This window comes from Kogia breviceps, chromosome 1 (genome assembly GCF_026419965.1).
Source record: "Kogia breviceps isolate mKogBre1 chromosome 1, mKogBre1 haplotype 1, whole genome shotgun sequence".
NCBI classification, from domain to species: domain Eukaryota; kingdom Metazoa; phylum Chordata; class Mammalia; order Artiodactyla; family Physeteridae; genus Kogia; species Kogia breviceps.
This window is the reverse complement of record NC_081310.1, coordinates 136,431,782-136,454,824: the sequence shown is the minus strand read 5'-3', so window position 1 is coordinate 136,454,824 and position 23,043 is coordinate 136,431,782. Positions and strand designations below refer to the sequence as shown.

The 23,043-nt window shown below is 41.5% G+C and overlaps 1 protein-coding gene across 4 annotated transcripts in view; it reads right to left on the bottom strand.

The window, feature by feature from the left end:
- SLC44A5 (solute carrier family 44 member 5) overlaps positions 1-20,927 on the bottom strand; it is a 384,424-nt gene extending 363,497 nt beyond the window's left edge. For 3 of the 4 annotated variants that reach the window (XM_067005692.1, XM_067005685.1, XM_067005711.1), the window contains exon 1: positions 20,724-20,927. In XM_067005692.1, the coding sequence (XP_066861793.1) occupies positions 20,724-20,757 (34 nt within the window). In that variant the 5' untranslated portion in view covers positions 20,758-20,927. Of the gene's footprint in view, positions 1-19,673; positions 19,678-20,723 lie in introns of those variants that run through there. The other variant, XM_067005705.1, reaches the window with a different exon arrangement.
- Positions 20,928-23,043: the final 2,116 nt, after the last annotated feature.

The window sequence follows — 23,043 nt, the reverse complement described above, 5'->3', positions numbered from 1 at the left end:
TAAATTAAATAAATAAATTTTTTTAAAAAAATCTTTAAAAAAACCCATACAGGCCAGCCCCTGAAGGCTGATGAAAACAGCCAAATTCAACACATAATGACTCCAGTGATATAATTCTTTCATTACCTAAAGAGAGTCAAGGACCATTAGCCTTAGTAGACAAACGCTTTTTTTTAAATGGCGGGAGAAATCACTTTGCTGTACACCTGAAACTAATACAACATTGTAAATCAACTATACTCCAATATAAAATAAAAATTTCTATAAATAAATAAATAGAAATGGTGGAAGATCTAGCACTTATATTACAATATATAATCAAGCTTTATAAAAAACTAAAGCTCATTGTCTAAAAACTGATCATGGAGTCTACCTGTTAAAATTGTTCCACATTGTATCTTGGCGTTAAAGAAATGATGGAGCTAGCTAACTGAGCTGGCCTACATTCAAAAGGCTTGATCTACTGGCATAAAATAATAAAAATGCCAGCTAGTTAATACCACTATTAGGACCAACGATTTAAACGCTGCACTGTCAGCAGTGAAGAATGTAATTTCAGAATTATAATGAAAACTCTCCTATCATAAACTCATAAAATTATATATATGGATATGGTGGTGTGGGAAATTTAGACAGTATTCCAAAAATAATATTTGAGCCCCAGTTATGTACAAAAGCATATTGAGAGCTGACAAATTATTCTTGGCCACAGCTTACTAAAAAGGCACACAACCCCCCCAAAAGGTATAGATTTTTAAAGTTTGAAGGTATCATAAAAATGATCTAATTTAGCCTCGTTTATATAAAAAAGCATTCCTGTACAGTATTCTAAATCATTTATAATTCAGAAAGCAGAATCTGCTTCCATCTTTTTCTTTTCCTCACAATTTATCTGTTAAAGAAACTGGAACCTTTATTATTCATTATTGCTTGAACTGGACTCAGTAACAATCAGGAAAGGGCTTCATTTTTCTCCTATCACTTCATTAAAAATTCTGTCAGGTCTCCCCTCCTCTATCATTGACAGCATCTCTTCCAGATTTCTTCTCAAAACAGTTTTGCCATCAGGTATTAAAACGTTCAGTCTCGTCTAAATCAAAGCATAAATCTTACATTCGATTTAGAGCTTTTCCCCTCCCGCCAGTTCAGGAATGACTCCTGGTGTGTGGGAAGAGAAGCAATAGCAAGATATGGAGGAGGGCTCTGCTTTGTTCTTTTATGCTCCTCTCTTCCCTCCCCACCCCCATATTTGCCCTTCGCATTTCTGGATCCTGGGAAATGGCAGGGATCAAAAAACGGAAGTCTTCTTTATAATTCTCATTTGACTATTAAATGCACTCTGCATGGTGGGCTTCCAAATATTGGACCTCACAAGACATATCTGTGGATCTGGGGGAGTCCTTCAGCAAGGTCCTATGACCCACGTGATTCCTGCAATAGACAGTAAACGCTTCAACTAACCAGGTGTAATCATCATTACTGGCTCTCAGGCTCTAGTAGGCAGCCCTTTTTCATAGGGTCCACGTGGTTCCCAGGAATTACAATGGAAGTGCAGCTTGACAAACTGCTGACCCCTTCCTCCTTGCCCTGCTGTCAAGGGCAGCTCCACTTAGCTTCTTCGTTTTTGTCTTCCCCAGAGGAGCAACGGGGACGAGTTCTTATCACACTTTGCTCCAAGTTACGGGGGTCCACACATCAGGTTCTCTCAAGAAAATCTCACACTCTGCTTCCGGAGAGGCATGGGAAAAGCCTGCTAGATTCTGACATTTTGCAAAAGCAACTGGCCCGTGGCTGAGATACGAATTCACCATTTCATAGACAACTCTAACTTTTATAAGCAGTACTTGTGGGCTCCCCAACAATTGAGTTAAGGGTGAGAGAAGCATCTCTCTTCCTTCCCTGTAAAAGAAGACAAAGAAATGCCACATTGCTTTCTACCCCTATGAATTCCTTTCAAAGAATCTTAATCGAATCTCACCTCCCCTAAATAGACCAGAGGCAGAGGACAGTACTGGTGATCTGACCAACTTTCAGTAATTCCTGTGGGGCTGTGTCTAGCACCTCTCTCTGAAGTGTAGAAGTAATTGTCACCTAATGTCCTAAGCTTTGCGGTCTCAGATTTTAAGACAACAGGACATCTTCCATTCCATATGTTGTTACAGATGTAAGGGGACTTTTGAATAAATCTCTTTTAATGAGAATCTGTCTTTCTGTATTGCCATCCAACTACCCCAAAGGAGAAATCCAAAATACAGAGCCGAAGGCCCTCACCCTAATGGCTCTGTTCCTTTAGAATGAAACTGTTCTTTTATTGAGCTTCACCTGTGGTCCAGCCTAGGTGGAAAGGCATAAGCAAAGGTAATTAGAAGGGTTATGACAGCAAGAGCAGCATATTATCCTAACTGCATTCTTCCTGGTGTAAATAAATCTATCTGCTTCAGTTGCCATGCTAGCAAACTAGTCCAGGTACCAGATTACACTAGAATATAAAACCCGTATCATAGTAAAATTGGTAAATGTATTCTGAGTTAGGAATGAATTAGGATACCATCAGTATATCTATTAATTAGAAAAGCTAGAGTCCTCATATTTAGAGATGGATAATTCATGGACACTTTCTTTAAGCTTTAGGAAAATGAGATCCAACAATAGATATTATGTTAGCTTTGTTTTTACAATTTCTAAGTAAATTTAATTATCAGTAAGGTAATTAATCCTGCAATGTCACATAACTAGCTTCCATATTCTAATTCTATTCATAAATTGTGTACAGTTAAGTAATCATGAGAAAAGCTAACGTTCAGAGTCGAAAAACCTAGATCCACACTCTTGGCCCTAGGTCTTGCTGGCTGAGTAATTTTTGGCAAATCGCTTAATCTTACTCAGACTTGGTTTCCTAATTTGTAGAACAGCAATGATAATAACATAGCAAAGTTGTATGCTTAGTAAAGGAGCTGTAAATCACCTTGCAAATATTAGCTTTCTCTCTCTTTAAAAAAGCATTTTTTTTCTGATAGATCCCATAAATAGAATTTACCTGATTGATTAGGAGCATAGTCCTTGAAGTCAGACAGTCTCAGAAATCATTAAATGTCATATGTATTTGCTGAGCAAATAATGAAATATTTGTTCAGCCTCTTCCTATGTCAGAACCCCCAGTCATGTATGTAAAATATACAAATACTTCAGTGCTTCTCAATCGCAGTACATATTAGAAACCCTGTACAGTAATTTCTGATTCGGTAGGTCTGAGACAAGACCTGAACAAATGCATTTAAGCTTCACAGGTATTTGGAAACTACCCCAGGTCTGAGAACTATATACTAAGCTCCCTCTTAGGGCTGTTATTGGGATTAAATGAGATCATGTATAAAGGTACTGAGTACATGCTTAATTCATATGAGTATGTAGATTATATCCTGCTTGTTTAAAATATTATCTTATATATATTTATTAAAGTTATTTTATAAGACACGTTTAAGAAATAATCAATGGGGAATTCCCTGGAGGGCCAGTGTTTAGGACTTGGCACTTTCACTACCGGGCCCCAGGTTTGATCCCTGGTCAGGGAACTAAGATTCTGCAAGCCGCATGGCGCAGCCAAAAAAATAATAACAATAATAATAATCAGTGAATTATTAAAGTGGTGGTTCTCAAACTTCAACATGATTTTAATGAGGGGTGGAAAACTTGTAAAAACAGATCGCTGGGCCCTATCCCCAGAATTTCTGATTCAGTAGGTCTGAGGCAGAGCCTAAGAATTTGCATTTCTAGCAAATTCCTAGGTGATGCTGGTCCAAGGATAAAACTCCAGGAAACACTGCATTAGAGAAACATTAATCATATCTTTAAAATGATGTACATATAAAATAAAAAGGGGCTTCCCTGGTGGTGCAGTGGTTGAGAATCCGCCTGCCGATGCAGGGAACACGGGTTTGTGCCCCGGTCGGGGAAGATCCCACATACCGCGGAGCAGCTGGGCCCGTGAGCCATGGCCGCTGAGCCTGCGCGTCCGGAGCCTGTGCTCCGCAATGGGAGAGGCCACAATAGTGAGAGGCCCGTGTACCACAAAAAAAAAAAAAAAAAAAAGAAAGAAATAGGCAGAAAACACAGTGTCAAAATTTTATAGTTTAGATGTCAGTGAGATTGATTTTGTTGGATGACTTGAAATATAGTCTCATACGGTTACTACTTTCTCAATGAAGCCTTAACTGACAACTTTCCCCTGATGGGAGGGGGGTGATGGTGGCCGGGGGGGATGGGAAGGTATAGTCCCTTTGCACCTTATATTGAGTTGAGATGTATCATTGCACTTAACAGTTTTGTATGGAAATGAACTGGTAAGGCATTACTTCCTCCCTTTAGTAGAAAGCAAGCTCCACGAAGTCAGAGATCAAGTTTTACTTATCTATGTACCCACAGAGCCTAGCACAGTGCTGGCAGACATTCAACAAAATGGTCGAAAACTCAGTTTGGAATAAATTTTATTTATTTTTTTTAACTCTCATGGTAATTCCATGGACTTTCATGGGTAAGTCTAGAGGTATATAGACAACCATCTCCTTTTCACCTCTCTTTCATCAGAGCAGTGGTTCTCAAAAAGGGGGAGGAAGTACCTCCAGAAGACATTTGGCTATGTTAGGTGACATTTTTGTCTACCACAACTGGAGAAGATCCTACTATCCTTTAATGGGTAGGGTTCAGGATGCTGCTAAACATCCTATAGTGCCCAAGACAGCCTCCATAACAAAGAATTATCCAGCCCCAAATGTCAAAAGTGACTACATTGAGAAACTCAGCATTAGAGAAATCCAAGTGAGCTGATTAAGCAGCGGTCCTAAATTCTCCCACCTCCTAAACAAAAGTTTGGCCTTAAACCAAAGAAAGAATATCAACAGCAACAATTTACAAGGAGATAACTGTTTTACAGACAGCATCTTGCAACCTAGGGCTCAAGGTCACTCAGCTAGTTAGTGGGACTATAAATAACAAACAGTCTCACTCTGAACCAAACACTTTTGAAAACCTTCTTAACTCTGGGCCAGCTGATCCATTATCTAATCTGAACCTCACCAGTAGCTATTCAACCACTGATTGCTCCTGATAGCTCACTTTCTGTGCCTACACAAGATTGCCTGTGTCAAGAGAACTCTTTCCTTCAGATATTGTTTTGATAATAATTTAACTTATTTTTATCATTTTCCTTCATTCAGTTACATGGCTCAGCTCTTCTTTTTCAGACTAGGCCTGTTTAAATATTAATTCTAATCTTGGTTAGAAATATTTTGCAAAATAACCTGATGGGAAGATAATGAAGCAGCATCCTTAACAGTCAGGAGCAAGAAAAACAAACAGCTGTGACCTTCCCCTTCTTTTTAAACGAGGCCTGAATGTCATTCCAAAGACTCTGCTCCTGGAACAACCATCTGCAATCAGCACAAACTCTTGGTGTTTTTACTGCCTCCCGCACGCCCAGATTTCCCTGTGCGTACCCACTCTCTTTTCTGCTACCTTGCTACCGAATGCATGTTGACCAATATGGCAGAATAATTGATTTCGGGCACGCCAACATGGGAAACAGAAGGTAAACCTGGTCAGCTGTAGATACAAATGCGGCAGGGAAAATGAAGTGTGAGAAAACAGGCTGACCTGGAGGCAAGCTTGAGGCTGAGGGTAATTTACTGAGTAGAGCACCTTTGCTATAAGAAAAAGCTAGCTTTGACTATGCTTCTAACTTTCTGTAGTTCTCATTTCCAGAAAAGGGAAAGTAGGAGAAAGAAGGAAGGGAGGGAGGGAAGGAGGGAGAGAGGAAGGAAGGAGAGTATGAAGAAGGAAAAGGGAAAGGGGAATGAAATGAGCATTTATTCAATAACTACTACACAAACATGATGCTATATACTTTGCCATTTGTTAAGTTATTTAATCCTCACAGTAGTCCTGTAAGGTACTTACTTATAAGGTAAGATATTGTCTCTGTTTTTCAGATAAGGAAAGAGAAGTTCAAAAAGGTTAAGTAACCTGCCCAAGATCACAGAGCTGGGATTTGAACCCATATTTCTGGCCTCAAAGTCCAGAAAAAAAAGAAAGGGGGTAGGCTCTGGGAAGATATTGTTAAAAATGTTAAGAATATTCATTTCACGAACATGTGACCAGGCATGATAGGAAACTGAATTGAGATATGAGGTTGTACTTTCTTTTTTTTTTCTTTTTTTGTGATATGCGGGCCTCTCACTGTTGTGGCCTCTCCCGTTGTGGAGCACAGGCTCCGGACGCGCAGGCTCAGCGGCCATGGCTCACGGACCCAGCCGCTCCGCGGCATGTGGGATCTTCCCAGACCGGGGCACGAACCTCTGTCCCCTGCATCCGCAGGCGGATTCTCAACCACTGCGCCACCAGGGAAGCCCGAGGTTGTACTTTCTACAGTAGGATATCCAATCCCTATACCTACTCCACAATGTTTCCTTTTTAAAAAATATTTATTCATTAACTTCCTCAACAAATAATTGTGGAGCACTAAGTGCGAGCAAGGCATTGTGCTAATCGCCATCAAAGGTACACCTGTGAACAAGGCATGACATTTACTGTCTAGTGGGGGAGAAAGACAAATATACGTGCAATTAAAATATAGTTTGATAAATGCTATAACAAGTGAAACCCCAAGGAGGTATAAGAACATGTAAGTACTGACAAGGAGGACTGTCAGACACAGTTTCAAGTTGAGAGTCAAGGCATAAGTAAGGAAAATTAAAGCACTTTCTTCTATTAACACTAAGTTTGAAGGAACTGCACATGTGCGCACACACATACACCACTCACACTCAAAACAATACTCTAGGGCTTCCCTGTTCGCAGTGGTTGAGAGTCCGCCTGCCGATGCAGGGGACACGGGTTCATGCCCCGGTCCGGGAAGATCCCACATGCTGCGGAGCGGCTAGGCTGCTGAGCCTGAGCGTCCGGAGCCTGTGCTCTGCAACGGGAGAGGCCACAACAGTGAGAGGCCCGCGTACCGCAAAAAAAAAAAAAAGAAAAAAACAATACTCTAATTCCAGGTCGTAAATGGAAGACCTCTGTTGCTCCATCTGCCATGCCATCCACAGACAATAGAGCCAATTTCAGAGCATGTGTTTAAAAGCAACATCGGACTAAAAGCCAGATCCGAATTTCAATCCAAGCTTGCCCAATTTCTGGCTGTTGAACTGTGGAAAAGTAATTTAACCTCCCTGAGCCTAAGTTTACTCATCTGCAAAAGGAATGAAGCTAAACCATTTCTAAAGTCTCTCCCACTTTTAACATATAAGAGCTTTAACTCAGTTTTAACTTTAATGACTTCTAACTACATATCACAGCTTGCTAATCAGAAATTGGTTGGAAACTATTCAATATCTCAGCATTTTAGACTTTTATAAGGATGACTATTTCAAGTTACATTATTTTTTTTAAAACTGAACCTCAGTCGCACAAATTTCACAATCAATGTGAAAGGTAAGAAAAACTGACATCATAGATGGAAATATATCAGCTTTTGAGAAATTGAAATAAAGTTCCAAAAGGGGAAAAAAAGAACATGTTTAAATACAGCATTAGAGTCTTCTAAGCCATATCCAAATGTCATTAGTGTCTCCAAATGAAAAGAAATGTTGAAAGATAGAATTTTTCTCATCTTGTAGCATAATACCTGACTGCCCAGGGTAGAAAAATAATAGGACTAAAGGTTAGAAAAGCTGAATTTCAGTCTTAATAGTATTTCATTCATAGGTCAATCTTTTAAAAGTGTCCATATGTCAAATGTAAAATGTCATTCAAAATTATAATGAAATGGGAGTTCCTTGGTGGTCTAGTGGTTAGGATCTGGCACTTTCACTGCCCTGGTCTGTTCAATCCCTGGTGGGGGAACTGAGATCCCGCAAGCTTCTCAGCGCGGCCAAAAAATTATAATGAAATGATCAAGTGATAAGTAAATTGACAGTAAGCAACAAAGACTCTATGCTTCCTCATCTTTAGAAATGAGAAAAATTACATCTGCAAACCTTCCCTACCTCTTGAAGATTACTAAATTAACAGTTATAAAGGTTTTATACCTTGGAAGAAAGTTGTAATTCAACAGAAACAGGTAAAGGGACTATGGTACCTTTTTCTTTTATATCATTTTAGTAAAAAAGATTATTAAACTCACAATTTTAATAATCTAACAAGTTGGTTTTTCAAGGTATAATATTTTGCCCAAAATTTCAGTGAAACATATAAAGTGAACACAAATATATAAATTCATTTGCCAATCCTTACAATTATATTTGATATTAAATATCAGTTTTTAATAAAATCATCTTTAATAAATTCCTTTTTGTTAAACAAGACTTACCCCAAATCAGAAAATACTTATAACAAAGGAAGGAAGGGAGGGAGGGAAGAAGGGAGGGAGGAAAGAGAAATATCTTTCCAGGTATATAATTCTAGAGTAATGAGATTTAAAGATTCTGAATGTAGAAGAGTCATTTACTAGGAACTAACTAAAGACTATTTCTAGGTGAGAGTGATGTATCCTCTGGAAAAGACCCTGCCTAAGGGCAGCCTTTCAAACTTTATTTACCACCCATCCCATTGTCTATATTTTTCAATCAGAATTTTCCTGTCCAAGTATACCAGATATCAGTATTTCAAAAGCATCTCAAAGGCTCTGACCTATAAGTTACTTATTCCCTGTGGATCATGGAACTAACTTTTTTCTATAATAAAAAACATTCAATGAGTTGAGCCTTTCCCTACTTGAAATTTTGAAGTAAGATAAACAGTAATAGTCAATTCCTGATTATCCAGAAATATATTCATGTTATAGATTACTAAGATATGGTCTGGGAATTCTTCCTACTACAGGAAGAAGCAATACCTGCTCTAAGCCGGGTTTATGGATTTCAGTTCAGAGGGACGCACCAGTACTCTCTTCCACTCATGTGCATAATTTTAGAAGAACTGCATCTTAAATTTCAACCATATATTCATTCAACAAATTATTATTGAACACTTACTAAGTGCTAGGCACCAAGAGAAAGATTTAGTAGTCTCTACTTTCAAGATGTTTACAGTTTACTTTCATATTCATGTGAAAATGTACCATCAATAAAGGAAGAATAGAACAGAAAAATGAATTCTTGAAATATAGACCTTAGGATTTCCAGTTAAAGGAAGATAATTTAGTATCACTTTGGTACCTTTTTTCTTAGAACTCAAGCAATTATTACATATCTGACCTGAGATTTAACTTTATAGCTAACTTTCTGAGAATTTATAATATTATTACAAGACAGTACTATTATGAGTTAGAGCTAACCTCAAATCTTCTAATATCCAATCAGTACAAGTCCCTGGATATACTAATAACAAATTCACTTTCTCTTTCATGGGCCACACTTAACTTTTAGACTCAGATGCTACTGAGACTCTTTAACCTAAAGAGATAGTTCAACACAGTAAACATATAGACACAAATGCTCATTAGACCATTATATCTGCAAAGAAAACCTAGAAAATTCAGTCAATTATGCTAGTTATATTAAAGCAATGCAATTAAATATTATAAAACATTAAAATTATAGAGAATGAATAAAAATATAGAGAAATATATATGCTTGATTCATTCAATAATATATTCATTTATACTAGACATTTTGGATTAAAGGATAAATATCACACAATCAGGACCCTTAAGGCACTCATAGCCTAGTGGTAGGTATCTATGAAGAGACCTACAGGAGAGGACAACAAATAGGCACATGGCAAACCCCCCTTGCCTCAATCCCATAAAACTCAGGTCCAACTCCAGACACATGACAACCCACACAGAGCCAGGTGTGATCCAGAAAAATTAATCCACGATGCAGAAAGATTGGAAGCAGTCCTAGGAAAAAACAGAAAGTTTCTAGCAGACTGGCTTGGGCATAGGGCAATGTTCTCTCAGGCATGAAGCATAGACTGGCTGTCCTAAAACTGAACTATAATTCACCAGAACAGTGGGAGGCGGAGTAAACTACAGTGATACTTTGACCCTGGGATGTTAAGCCACTGAGTGATTTCCTGTCAGGCTTTTCACTCCTTTTGCTTCAGGGCAGTGGTAGGACTAAAGACCCACAGGAGGACTGAGAAACGAGATGGACAAGTAAACTCAACATTTTAAATCAGTATAGGGGCACTAATAGATGTATGTGGAAGATGTAACGGGAGCATCAAAGAGGAAGAGCTTAACTGTGCTCATAGGCAGTATCAGAGCGGAAGATGGTGATGAAAGTTTGAAAAAGAAAGTAGGGACATTTGTGGTGAGGTTTGAAGGATAAAAAGGAATTTTCAGCACCACACACACACACACACACACACACACACACACACACAACACATCACAAAGGCAGAGGAGCATAAAAGAATGTGTGTGGTCCCCAGTATCAGAATGGTAGGGTCATTAAGTTTAGGATGGATGTGAGAAGGGGTGAGAGATAAAGCAGGAAGGGTAACCATGGGTCAGATCCTAGAGAGTCTGGTATACCCTGCTATGGAATTCTAATTTTTATCCTTGGTAGAGTTAATGGAGAGCCATTACTTTATTTTAGGATTGTGAAATGATCAGATTTGCCTGTCGGGAGTATCATATTTGCAACAGTGTGAAAAATAAATTAGAGGTGATTTAGGCCTAATGCAAAGAGACCCTTTAGTGTATAGTCCTAATCCATACTACACATGATGAGCGCTGAATTATATCTGTGGCAGTGGAGGTAAAGATTAAGATCAATAGTAATGACTGACTTATTCAGGGTTGAGCAGAAGCCTGTAAAAGAGAGTCAAGGATAACTCCAGATTCTCCGCTTGTGCAACAGGTGGATAAAGGTGATGTTAAATAAAATCTCAACTATGGAAAATTATATATGAACAAAAACTAGTGGTAACCTGCAAATGAGAAGTTGGGTTAGGAAAATAGGATCCTTTGTTTCCATGTTCTATTGTACATTAAAAAAAAAAAAAGAACGATTGGGGCTACATCTAGGTTTAAATGCACACTCTGCAAATTACTAGTTTATAACTTTGAGTACATTATTTAATTTCTATAAATTTAGTCTTAGCCAATATTAATTTGTTTACAATTCATCTTGTTTCAAAGAAGATTTAAAGCAGTTTATAAAACTACATACAATTCAACAAAACAAATTGTATAGAGACAATGAGAGGAAAGAAGAATAAGGATATGAAAAACAAAATTAATCCACAGATGCATAATTTATGATCCCATAGTCTTATACAAGAAGTGGGCTCATTCCAATTTTGAGCTTCCTAACTGTCTACCCATATGGGAAATTCAATGAGTTTCATGACTTATTTTGTCTATTGTTAGCTAGTGACATTTCAGAGAAACATCTTCATCAGGTACTCATAATGCAGATACGTCATAAAATAGTGACCAGCATGAGAAATAACATCCTTGAACTTAATATGATGTCAAGTTTCTCAATGCCAGTCAGCGTTAGAAAGCCAAACACAAATCAGCACAAGCACTTCTACGTGGCCAAAATAACGACCTAGATAAAGAGCTATCTCAAGATAGCTTTTCCTTGATTACAAGAAAAATTTTAGCATATCTAAAGGAATGAAAAGACTACATGTTTATTCAGGAATTCCCTCATAAAGAGCACCCCCCTTAAAGTTACTCAAGGACACAATCTAACCTCCTTCCCACCCCAATGGTCTTTCTTGATGATTACTGAGCCACGGGTTTGCCAATGGCAGTTCTCAAGGTTCTTCAGCCTCATTACAGACAAAAACCCAGTTTTCAGAAATACAAGATGCAGCATAAAACCACACTCAATAGAACCAACTGAATGAAAGGAAGTCTAGATTCATGAATGTTCTAAATATTCAAAAGATATTCCAGTCCTTTAATACAATATAAGCAATGAGCTATAAATATTACCATTAGAATTCCTCAAAGGTTTGTTTTAGTAAGTTATTTCTAATTAATATACTTTTCTACCATTTAATGCTGCCAAAACTTGAAAATGGGTTGTTTACCAAATAGTTTAAATAGGTTACATGCCTCTCTTGACCCATATAAACTTATGTATAATCTATTAATTTGCTTATTCTTCATCATACTTAAGGCATTGATTCAGAATCAGGCAGTGAGAATTTACAGAGGTTAAAACATAACTCGTCTTGACCTTAGAATTAGGCATGTGAAGACTTTTTGTCTTTGTGTTGTTTCTATAGATTACTAAATAAAGGTTATGTGTGAGAAGTGTGATAATTATTCAATGCAGAATTACCATAAAGTTTTACAAAGTATACCTTTTTTCACTGCTGTGGCCTCTCCCGCCGCGGAGCACAGGCTCCGGACGCACAGGCCCAGCGGCCACGGCTCACGGGCCCAGCCGCTCCGCGGCACGCGGGACCCTCCCGGACCGGGGCACGAACCCGCGTCCCCCGCATCGGCAGGCGGACTCCCAACCACTGCGCCACCAGGGAAGCCCTAAAGTATACCTTTTAATGTAAGACTTTCTTAATGGTTAATAAGAATAAGGGAAGGGATGGATTCCAATGCTATTCTTTATAACTTCAAGTCTGTCCTACCTCACATAGCTAAGATATCCCTGGACACATTTATTTATGACCAAAGCTTCTTTAAAACAACATAATGGCTCTTATTTAGTCACAGATATTCTTTCACTACAGTGAAAGTGTTAAATCAGCAGAATCAACGTCACTATCATGGGAAAAGAATGTGATGACATCTCATGTGATGACATGAGAACAGTGGCTAAAAAAAATAAAAAGAGCTTAACTCAAAGTGAAGGATACTGTTAATACCAGAATTTGTGAAGTATGAATGTCTATTAAGTAGCTTTTGCAGTATTTTCTCATTTTATAACTCGATATTTTTAAACTAATACTTACAAAAGGTACATAATCATAGGCTAATTTGAAAATGACTTTTGAATTTTTTTGTAAGGCAAACCTAGAGTGATAATACGTTTTTTATAAAATTTTAATGTCAATTTTAAAATCTTATTTTTGTCTCTGGATTTGGACAGTGAAACACAATCCAGTGAACTACAAAATGTACACAAAGAACCTGTCCTTCAAGTTTTTTAAATACATAAATTTTGAATTGCTTTTTATAAAACTGGATTTTAAATGTTTCACCCCACAGGAAAATTGTCACTCAACAAGTACTTAGGACCATTCCTGACTTTGTTCAGAGTCTTCCTTGTCAGGTAACACACACCTTGACAGTAGAGCTATTAAGAGTGCAGCTCTCCTCTAAAGTCCTAACGGCCAAGAGAAGCCACAGAAAAGATGGCTGGGAGGCCATCCATCCTTTCCCATTCAAGAGCTAGAGCATAACAAATCATCCTATTCTTGATCTTTTCTTTCACAAAATTGTCAGACAGACGCAGAATAGGAATCAGCAAAGTGACATTGTGGTTCTCCAATTGAACTAGGGATTTTTTACCATGACTTTAATGTCCCTCTAATGTCATGTTGCCCTCATGGGAAACAACCCAACTTTATAAACACAGTAACATATGATGGGAACCAACAGAAGGGAGGAGAAAGGAGTGGGGAGAGCAAGCAAAGGCAAACAAAGGAACTGTCTTTATTTTGAACCCTAATTATTTGTTAAAAAGCTGTGCCTCTGCTAAACGTAGAACAATGGGATAGATAAAGCAGCCTCTGTTGGGTTCCTTTTTCAGAAGTAGCTTCCTAGCTTCTCTCTGGAAGAATAAAAAAATGATGGGGCTAGGCCAGAACTTCTCAGCCTCGGCACTACTGACAATTTGAACCAGATAATTCTTTGTTGTGTGGGCCATCCTGGACGCTATAGAATGTTTAGCATCACCCTCTAGAAACCAATAGCATCACCCCAGTAATGACATTCAAAAATGTCTTCAGACACTGCAAAATTGCCTCTGGTCAAGAACCACTAGGCCAGCCCCTACACAAAATATTTTAAACTTTTCTTTAGCCCCTTCCTAGCTTTCTAGCTGACAGACTGGACTGCTATAGTCAGCAACATGATGACTGGCAAAATTCCCTCTCCTGGGCACTTTCTCCTATTGTGGTATATTTTATTAAATATTTTGTCAGGAAATCCATTAAAATGAATATATTTAGAGAAATAAAATAAAGACAAAAAAGAAACATCCTTATAACTAAGTGACATAAAATCATTGTACAAGAATTCCTCCTTACCTACCCAGGAAACTGTTCTAGAAAGCAGCCAAAATCTAAAATAGTGAAAGAGAGGTTAAAGACCACCTCACGAAGCAAATGGTGACCAAAAATAAGGAATGAAAACTGCCATTATTTTTCCCATCTTAAAAAAATTTTTTTTTTCAATGACTACGCCTGCTTGCAGCCACAGCACCATCACTTTGCTCCCTTTGGAAAAAAAACCCTCAAAAGAGTTGACTCTGCTGTCTCTAATTCTCCTCCTCTCATTCTCTCTTTAACCTATTCCAACTGCCCTTGTCAAGGTCTTTCAGCAACCTGAAGGCTTAGCTGAGCTAGAAGGTCTGTTTCTAAGGTAGATCACACACGAGGCTGGCAAGCTGGAGCTGGCTCTTCTTAGCGGGAGGCCTCAGTTCCTTCCCACATGGGCCTCTCCACAGGAATGCTTGAGTGCTTTCCCAAAAGTAAGCAATATAAGAGAGCACCAGATATACAAGAGCAAGGCAGAAGCCACAATGCCTTTACGTACAACATAGCCTCTCACCATACTCTACAGGTCACACAGGTCAGCCCCAGTAGCCCCAGTTCAGTGTGGGAGGGGAGTATGTAAGGGTGTAAACACCAGTAGGCAAAGAACATTGAAGCCATCTTAAAGGCAGGCTACCACAGCAGTCAAATGGCTTACCGTGTGAACGGCAAAATAATTTGAATCTACCTCAGAGGTGACCCAGATGCATCTTTTCCCACTTACACCACTTCAAAAAATGAGAACATTTGTTCACCTTGTCTTGCCTCCCCATCTCTAGAGAGCCCTAAAACCTCTGTACAATATCACCTTAGCATCTGTGAGCAGCTAGCCTACTTTTTGTTAGCAATGTATTTCTAATTTTAAAAGTGGATCACAAACAATAAAGTTGTGACACTTCTGAGGAAAGTATATCATCCTCTTGATTCAGCAGGAAAAAAAAAGTTTATCTACCTTTCCACGTTAGACTTGATAGACCTTGAGGAAAGTGAACAGATATTAAAATGCTGAATGTAGGCAAAGGGGAGACAGTCATGGGGCTTGGTTATGCCTTTATCCACAGTACATAATTTATTCTTAGACCTCAAGAAAGTACCTAATGTCTTTGTGTCTCAGTTTCCTTATATGTAAAATGAAGATATGATCACACTCACATGTATAGTGAAATCTGAATATAAATTGGGAACTGAGCTCTAGTTTAAATATATACCAAGATATGTCTATATACGTGTCTCTCTCTACATATATGTCTATATATATATACATATCTTGATTTACATATAATATGTATTTACAAATAATAAACTTGACCAAATTCCTTAGATATAGACTATTCATATTTCACAGCATCACTCACCTCTTCCTATAGCATTGCTCCACAAACTCTATAAACATTGAGCCTTCCTTCTAACATACTATGACTCTCAGTGCTATGAAAAAACTCTGATGTCATAAACACATTGTGTTACAGTATCACTAAGGACCAGATCCATTTTCAGTCACAAAATCCGTAAAGTACTACCATTCTTGCTAGCCTCAACAGAGTCCCTTGGAGTACGAAAGAGGGGGAGGGGACTACACAAAGTCCTGAAGCTACAAAAATTCTTAATATATTTTTTATTATTAATCGCTGGCAAAGAAGTAGACAGTTCGGAAGTGGGAGAGGCAGTGGAGGGCTTTAAAATTATTATTTACATCTCCCCTAAATATCATGGCACCTTCTAGGCACAAATGCTTAGGGGGCAGAAAATCATCCCACAGACCCCATTTCACCCCTTGCCAACATCTCCACAGCAAGAGAGAAACTCAAGAGTGTAATTTGCCTGCTAACTAGATGTCAAGCAGCTACCTCCAACAAATGGCAGTTTTTGTCATTAATTTTTTTTCATGCGTTTTCATCTGTGAGGTTTACAATCCATAAGAACAACCTAATAATGAATACGTAAAATCGAAGAGATCTTTTAAAAGCCTGTGTGCTTTTATTGTTATAAATGCTTCACAAGTAAAAATCAGTCAAAAGCATAAATGTACCCTGATTTGAGCTTCCTTTGTGTTTGAATTAGAGTGTTTCTCTTAGAACACTCTCGCATCAGGCTTCCGCTTCTCTTGGCAAAATCATGAATTGGCTGATGTTGTCTTAGAGGCTTTCTCACATCCCCTTTCCCAGCATCACTCCTCTTTCATGGACCCCTTTCCGTTACCTAGGAGCTCCTCATGCTGCCTTCCACATTCCACTTACTGCACAGTAATGTTCCAGACTCTTTATACTCCTCCCTTCTACCATTACAATATGTTTTTCCTAAGATTTGCTTACTTTGAGAGGCCTGCTGGCAGGGGGAATGGGGAGGATGACTACCCTAATAATCTTTACTAAAATGTTGAATTAGTCCTCATTGTGGTATGCGGGCCTCTCAGTGTCGTGGCCTCTTCCGTTGCGGAGCACAGGCCCCGGATGCGCAGGCTCAGCGGCCATGGCTCACGGGCCCAGCCGCTCCGCGGCATGTGGGATCCTCCCGGAACGGGGCATGAACCCGTGTCCCCTGCCTCGGCAGGAGGACTCTCAACCACTGCGCCACCAGGGAAGCCCGTAGAATTGTTTTCTTAAACAGAGATTCCTAGAAATGCTATCAACATCCCAGCCCAAAATATTGCAGGTATTTTGGTGAATAATGAGGGAATGCTTCAATATAACTAGACCTTTTAGAAAAATGAAGTCCATTAGGTAGCTTTACTTGGCCTAGAGAGTTGATGTAGGAAAGCTGCTCTCCCTGAAATCATCCTCAAGGATAGGAATGTAACCCTAAACATCTAATGAGTATTCAATTGGCTTCTCACTGAACTTAAAATAAAATCTACACTCCTGTTTAGGGTCAAAAAAACCTCCGGCCTCTCCCTACCCGTCTCTACCTCACCCACTACACTCCAGCCTAACTGGCCATCCTTCTGTATTTGAACGTGCCAAGCTGCAACCTCATTCCTGCCTTAAGGCCTGCAGTGCTATGTTCCAGTTCTTGGCATGCAAATTACTCTTCATCATTTGGTTCCCAACTAAAATGTCATCTCTTCAGACAACCTAAAGTAACCTCACACTTTCTAGCATATCATCCTGTTTTATTTTATTCATGTCATTAATCACTGTGAAATTTTCTTATTTATGTATTTGTTTACCTGGCCTTTCCAGCCCCCTCTTTCAATGAACCCTTCATTGTCTATCATGTTCATCACTGCATCCCTAATGTTTTGCACAGAACCCAGTACATATTCAGTGGCCAATAAATCTTGCTGAATGAATGCATGAATAGATGAATCCAAGCATAACTTAACCTTTAAACTTAAGTAATTGAGTGAGAAATCCTTGTTGGACTAATACTGGAAGTCGGGGGGGGGGCAGTGGTGTTAATAGCACTATAACCAATGTAACTAACTTGTGTTTCTATGACATTTATTGATAATGGACTACAGCATTTCTTTTCATTAAAACATTATAAATACTGGATTGATAAATATTCTATTTGCCTTTTTGAAAAGCTGTCCTTTAATGAGGTGTCACAAATGAAAGCTAGTATCCCTTGAGAAATACTGCCAACTCATCTTATTCTTCTGTCAATGTTAAGAAACTGCATTTCCCTTTGGCCAATTTCTAGCTGTTCTAGATATGTAGGATCTATTGTTAGGATTTCAGAAGCCAATGAGCAACTTGCCTGTAACAGGGTCTAACAAATGATCTCTCCCCACATGCAATGTAGCTAAGCAGAGAAACAACCTCTCATAAAAGGATAACCAACACAGGCTGGAATGTTGCTAAACCTATAGTTTATTATAGAGCAAAGTTCATCCCAGCCCGCCAAAGAAAAACAAAACAAACAAACAAAAGACCCCGAACATTTAGCAGTTTTGTTTTCTACCAGGCAGTCCCAGATTAGTCGGTTGCAGCTTAGAAGCAGATGTCTGAGAGCAGTTCAGCAAGGCTGCAGTTGGATGCTTTTGTAGAGCTCTCTTCTTAAAAGGCAAAATTGAGACAAGTTAATGGATTCCAACTTCCTGGGCTTGCTTTTGTTATCTATAAAATATCACAGTTAATTGTGCTTTGCTAAAGGGAAACTCCAAGGATTTTTTTTAAAGTAGGAAATATTTCCCTCTAAGAAATATTAAGTAATCTGGTTAAAAAAAGAAACTCAACATTAGTCGAGAGAGAAAAAAACATAAGCCAATAAGAGCCAAATAACATTACTTTTAAGTAAAACACGTAGTATGAGAAAACTTTATTTTTGAAGAACTACAATAAAATTTCTCGAGACCCCATTTCCTGGGAAAGCTTGGTTATTAACTCCTCCAGAAGAACTCTTAACACTTAAATGACAAAACTCTATTAATTGCTGTTCTTCAATTATTTCACTGTCAAGTTAAGTTTAAGAAAATACACACAATCCTGTCTTGGCTTACAAAGCAAAAACTTCTTAGTGTTTTTTTTGGGGGGGGGGCTTAGTAATGAGATATGTTTCATCAAACTGTTATACTAGTTCACGTCTCATTAATTTGGTCTCGTTTGTATCTTTTTGCATTTCTACCAAGATTAATCTCAGGGTAAGATTGTCTCAGGTAGCATGTACTGTAAAACTGGAAAATTTTTTCCACTCTTCACGGACCATTTACAATCTGCAAGGTTTGGGGTGGGTATGTAACGTATTTCTGCCAATGGACAGCCACATCAGCAGTGCTGAAAACCAATCCTCCTGTTTCATTCATGGTGCCATATGGTTCCATAAAAAAGGAGCGAACCAAAAGTGCAGCTAATGCACCAGTCAATCTGGGTTCACACTTACTCTCTGATATTATGATAAGGAAACTGTTGGTAGATGAATATATTCTCTCATTCTTTCTTTAGTCGTCTACCACTATAAACATGTACTAATTCATTGGGAGAGAAAAAATCAGGTTTAAAGCCTCTTCTATTTTACACGAGTGTATTATTTTTAAGGAAATACACTGTAATAAAATTATTATACATATATTATAGTTTATAGCAGAAAATCCCGTGTGTTTCGTAGTAACATCTTCCAAAAGATTGAGGATCATGGTTTGAAACCCTTTCCAATAAGTGATCTGAGTACTCCGGGGCAATTAAAAAGCAAGCTGAAGCACCAAGATAAAGTTGTGTCCCCCTAGTGACCTCTAGAGTGGAGCTAAGCTCCCACAAGCAAGACTTCGGGAAAAAAGCAAGAAGCAAGCCAAAGCCTGGAGCGCTCTGTAAACCAAGACGATATTTTCAATAGTACACCCCCTCGCATCTCAGAGTGTGGTCCTATTTTATATAACCCCAAGGCTCAATAAATCTCCGCCTCTCGGGCCATGAGGCCCAGTGGGTCGAAATCCAACTTCAAACGCCGCTTATTCCTCCTCCCCACCAAGCTCAGGTCCAGTTCCCCGGCACAGCATTCCTCACCGCGCATGGTGTCGCGCTGGCTTGCACCTCTCTGCAGTGCTGCAAACAGCCTCTCGGCCACTGCTGGCTCCCCAGCTGGAGAGCCGAAGCGCTAGGAAGCCGGCGAGCGTCGACCTCTGCGAGTCCGCGCTCCGACCGCCGGCGGCCGCTGCACCTGCTCCCCGCGCGCCGCGCTGCGCTATGCGAGTCCTGGGGACTGCCGCACCCCCCGCCCCACGCCCGTCGCCGCCCAGGAGGCTCCCTCCCGAGTCCAGCTCCCGACAACGCCGCGATGCCTTAAGTCACCCCAGCGACAAGCTCTTCCTCGTTCTCCCTGCCAGCGCCTCTCCCGCGCAACCCCCCCCCGTAACTTTCCAACTTTAGAAGCCCTGGTTCCAAAGGAGCAACAGGGGTCCTGCTCAGCATGAGTCACTGCCCGCCTCGTCAGGTCGGGAAGGGGGAAATAGCCTGCGGGCATCCGGCCCGTAGCGAGTCCCCTTGACTATCGGGGAAAAGGAGAGCCAGACAGCTCCTCTCTCCTCCTGAGGATGGAGGTTGGGAAAATGGATGCAGAACTTGTCACCCTGGGATGAAAGGACGGAGGGAGGAGGGAGGTTGGAAGGAAGGAATAGCAGAGACCATGAAAAACTAACTCTCTCTCTCTCTTTCTACACACACACACACACACACACACACACACACACACACACACACACACGGCCAGATTCCGAAAAGGTTAAGACCCTAGGAGCCGAGAGTCGCCTCTCTCCCCACTGCCCTGAGGGAGTAAGGTGCAACAGATACCCAAGCTTGTGGAGTAGGAAAGCGGTGGGATGAGAGAGTCTTCAGGTTTCCCCGGGTTACAAAAAGGGGACAAACTCCTATCGGAGTCTCCCCGGAGGCAAAGGGAGGTGCAGCAGTGTTGAGGTCTCCCCACCTCCCGGAGAAGGAAAACTCTTCCCCAGCAGGCAGCTTTTCACTTGGCCGAGCCTGAGTGTAAACAGGCCAGCAGAGGAGCGGACCGCGGGTGGGAGGTGGGATGGGGAGAGGCGAGGATGGAGCAGAACTCACCCTTGATGCTGGGGGGCTTCCTCTTCTTAGCCATCTTCTGCCCCCGCCCCTCCCCCGGAGCGTTTCCTCCTGCTGCCGCCCAGCTCCGGGAGCCGGCGCCGTGGCTTCCAGGCGAGCTCTCGCCGCGGCTCTCAGTTCAGCAAGCTCTTTGTTGCTGTGATGGCATCTGAGAGGCGGCGGCGGCGGCGGCCCGGCTGCGTGCTCGGCTCGGCTCGGCTCGGCTGGGGCCGGCGCCGCCGCCCCTCGGCTCTCTGCCGCGCCGCGCCGCGCTGCGAGGCTAGCGCTCGCGCTGCTGGGGCCGCTGTGGCGGCGGCGGCGGCGGCTGTGGATGCTGCTGTGCTGCCCTTGCTGTTGGAGGGGGCAGCGCTGGGCTCCCCGAGTGCCCGCCCAGCGCTGACCTCCCTCTTTCCTGCACCCTCCCTCCCCCACTCCCTACCCCGGGTGTCCCGTCTGAGCCGCCAGCTCCAATCCAACCAGTGACGGCGCTGTCATCCGACAGCCGCTGCTGGGGAAGGCGGCTGTGGCGGCAACGGGGGGCTGCTGGAGGGAGTGGGGGGCCCGCAGCCATCTGCGGTCCGGGAGGAGAATGCCAGGCAGCCCGACTCTAACGGCGCCCGCATTCTGCCTGCCTCCAGGCCTCCGAAGCCCCCGCCCCCGCCCCCGCCCCACCTCCACCCCAGGCTGCAGGGCGCTCTGTGGGCGGCGGAGTGGGCCAGCGAAAGACACCCGTCTCCATAAGCCAACGAGAACTCCGGCCAACTGCAGTAGTGCCGGCGCCAGCACTCGCGACCCGGCCCCGCCGCCCTCCTCCGCTCAAAGCTGGTCTCGGGCACCGAGCCCGAATTCCAAGCGGGCGATAAGCCCCGGGACGCGCCGATGCCTCTGCCCCTCCGGAACCGAGAAGGGAAGAGGGAAACTGGATACTGGTAGAGAGGAGAGAAATTAAGTTCCACAGGCAGCCCAGCGGTAGTCACCTGGAAGAATGACCTAGTTCAGGCCCTAAACCTCATTTTTAAAAAATTTATTTCATTCATTTATTTGTGGCTGCAATTGGGTCCTGTTTGCTGCACGTGGGCTTTCTCTGGTTGTGGCGATTCGGGGGGGGGGCACTCTTGGCTGCGGTGCTCACGCTTCTCATAGCGGTGGCTTCCCTTGTTGCCAAGCACAGGCTCTAGAGCGCGAGGGCTTCAGTAGTTGTGGCTCATGGGCTCCAGAGCACAGGCTCAGTAAGCTGTAGCACTGGGGCTTAGTTGCTCCGCTGCATGTGGTATCCTCCCAGACTAGGGATCGAACGCGTGTCCCCTGCACTGGCAGGTGGACTCTTAACTACTGTGCTACCAGGAAAGTCCCAGGCCCTAAACCTCTTAATAGAGAAGACTCAGGACAGGTCCCTTGGGGCTGTGGAAAAACAGGAAAGAAAGTTCAAGTCGGAAGAAATAGGAGGGGGAGGAGTGATTTCTTGGCCTCCAGTAGAAACTTTTGCTCCAGTGGCCGCGTTCTTTCTCCCTCTGATTGTGAGTTTGGAAAGTTTTCATTATCCGGGAGGAGCTGTCCTCCTCTAGCGTGCTGATCAGAGAAGGAATCTCACCAGTGTCCCGGATCAGCAAGGTCATGCAGAAGTTTGACCCGTCTGAGAATGTAAAGGTAGTAACCGGGCTTTAAAAGAATGGCGGAAGGGGTAGTGTGGGGAGGAGGTTACCAGTATGTATGCGGGAAGGTGCCAATTGATTTTTTTCTTTACAGGAGCTGAGGTTTCCCCAAAACCCGCTTTCTAATTCACAGGGATTTTACCAACACGGCTCCTTTCCTCCGCCTACGTTCCCAACCTAATCTGATTATCTAAACATCCAGTGATTCAATTCAGTACCATTAGCCAGAAATTGCCCCCACGTTATGCGGTGCCCCAGTAAGAACACTGGAGTCCAAAACCATGGGTTTGAGTTCTAGCCCTGCATCTTCATAGCTCTGAGAACTTACACAAGTCATTTAAACCCTCTATTCTTCTGCTTCCTGACTTGTAAAATATCATCTCAAAGATTCCTTCCAGCTCTAATAAATATCCTGAGATTTTTTAGTCACAAAATCATCACGTTATTTTTTGCACTCTTTCTAAATTTAACTTTATACAGTGTATTATATTGAAGTAAGTAATCTGAAGAAAATGTGAAATACCCAGTTCCTCTTACAACAAAGGTGGGCAAGTAGCAAGCTTATTTTAATTAGCAAAATAGGCCCATTCTCAGTTGCGTAGCTAGAAATAAGACTCAATCAAAATCTCCTCTTCCGAAAAGCTGTCTCTGATTTAATTCAAATCTTTTTC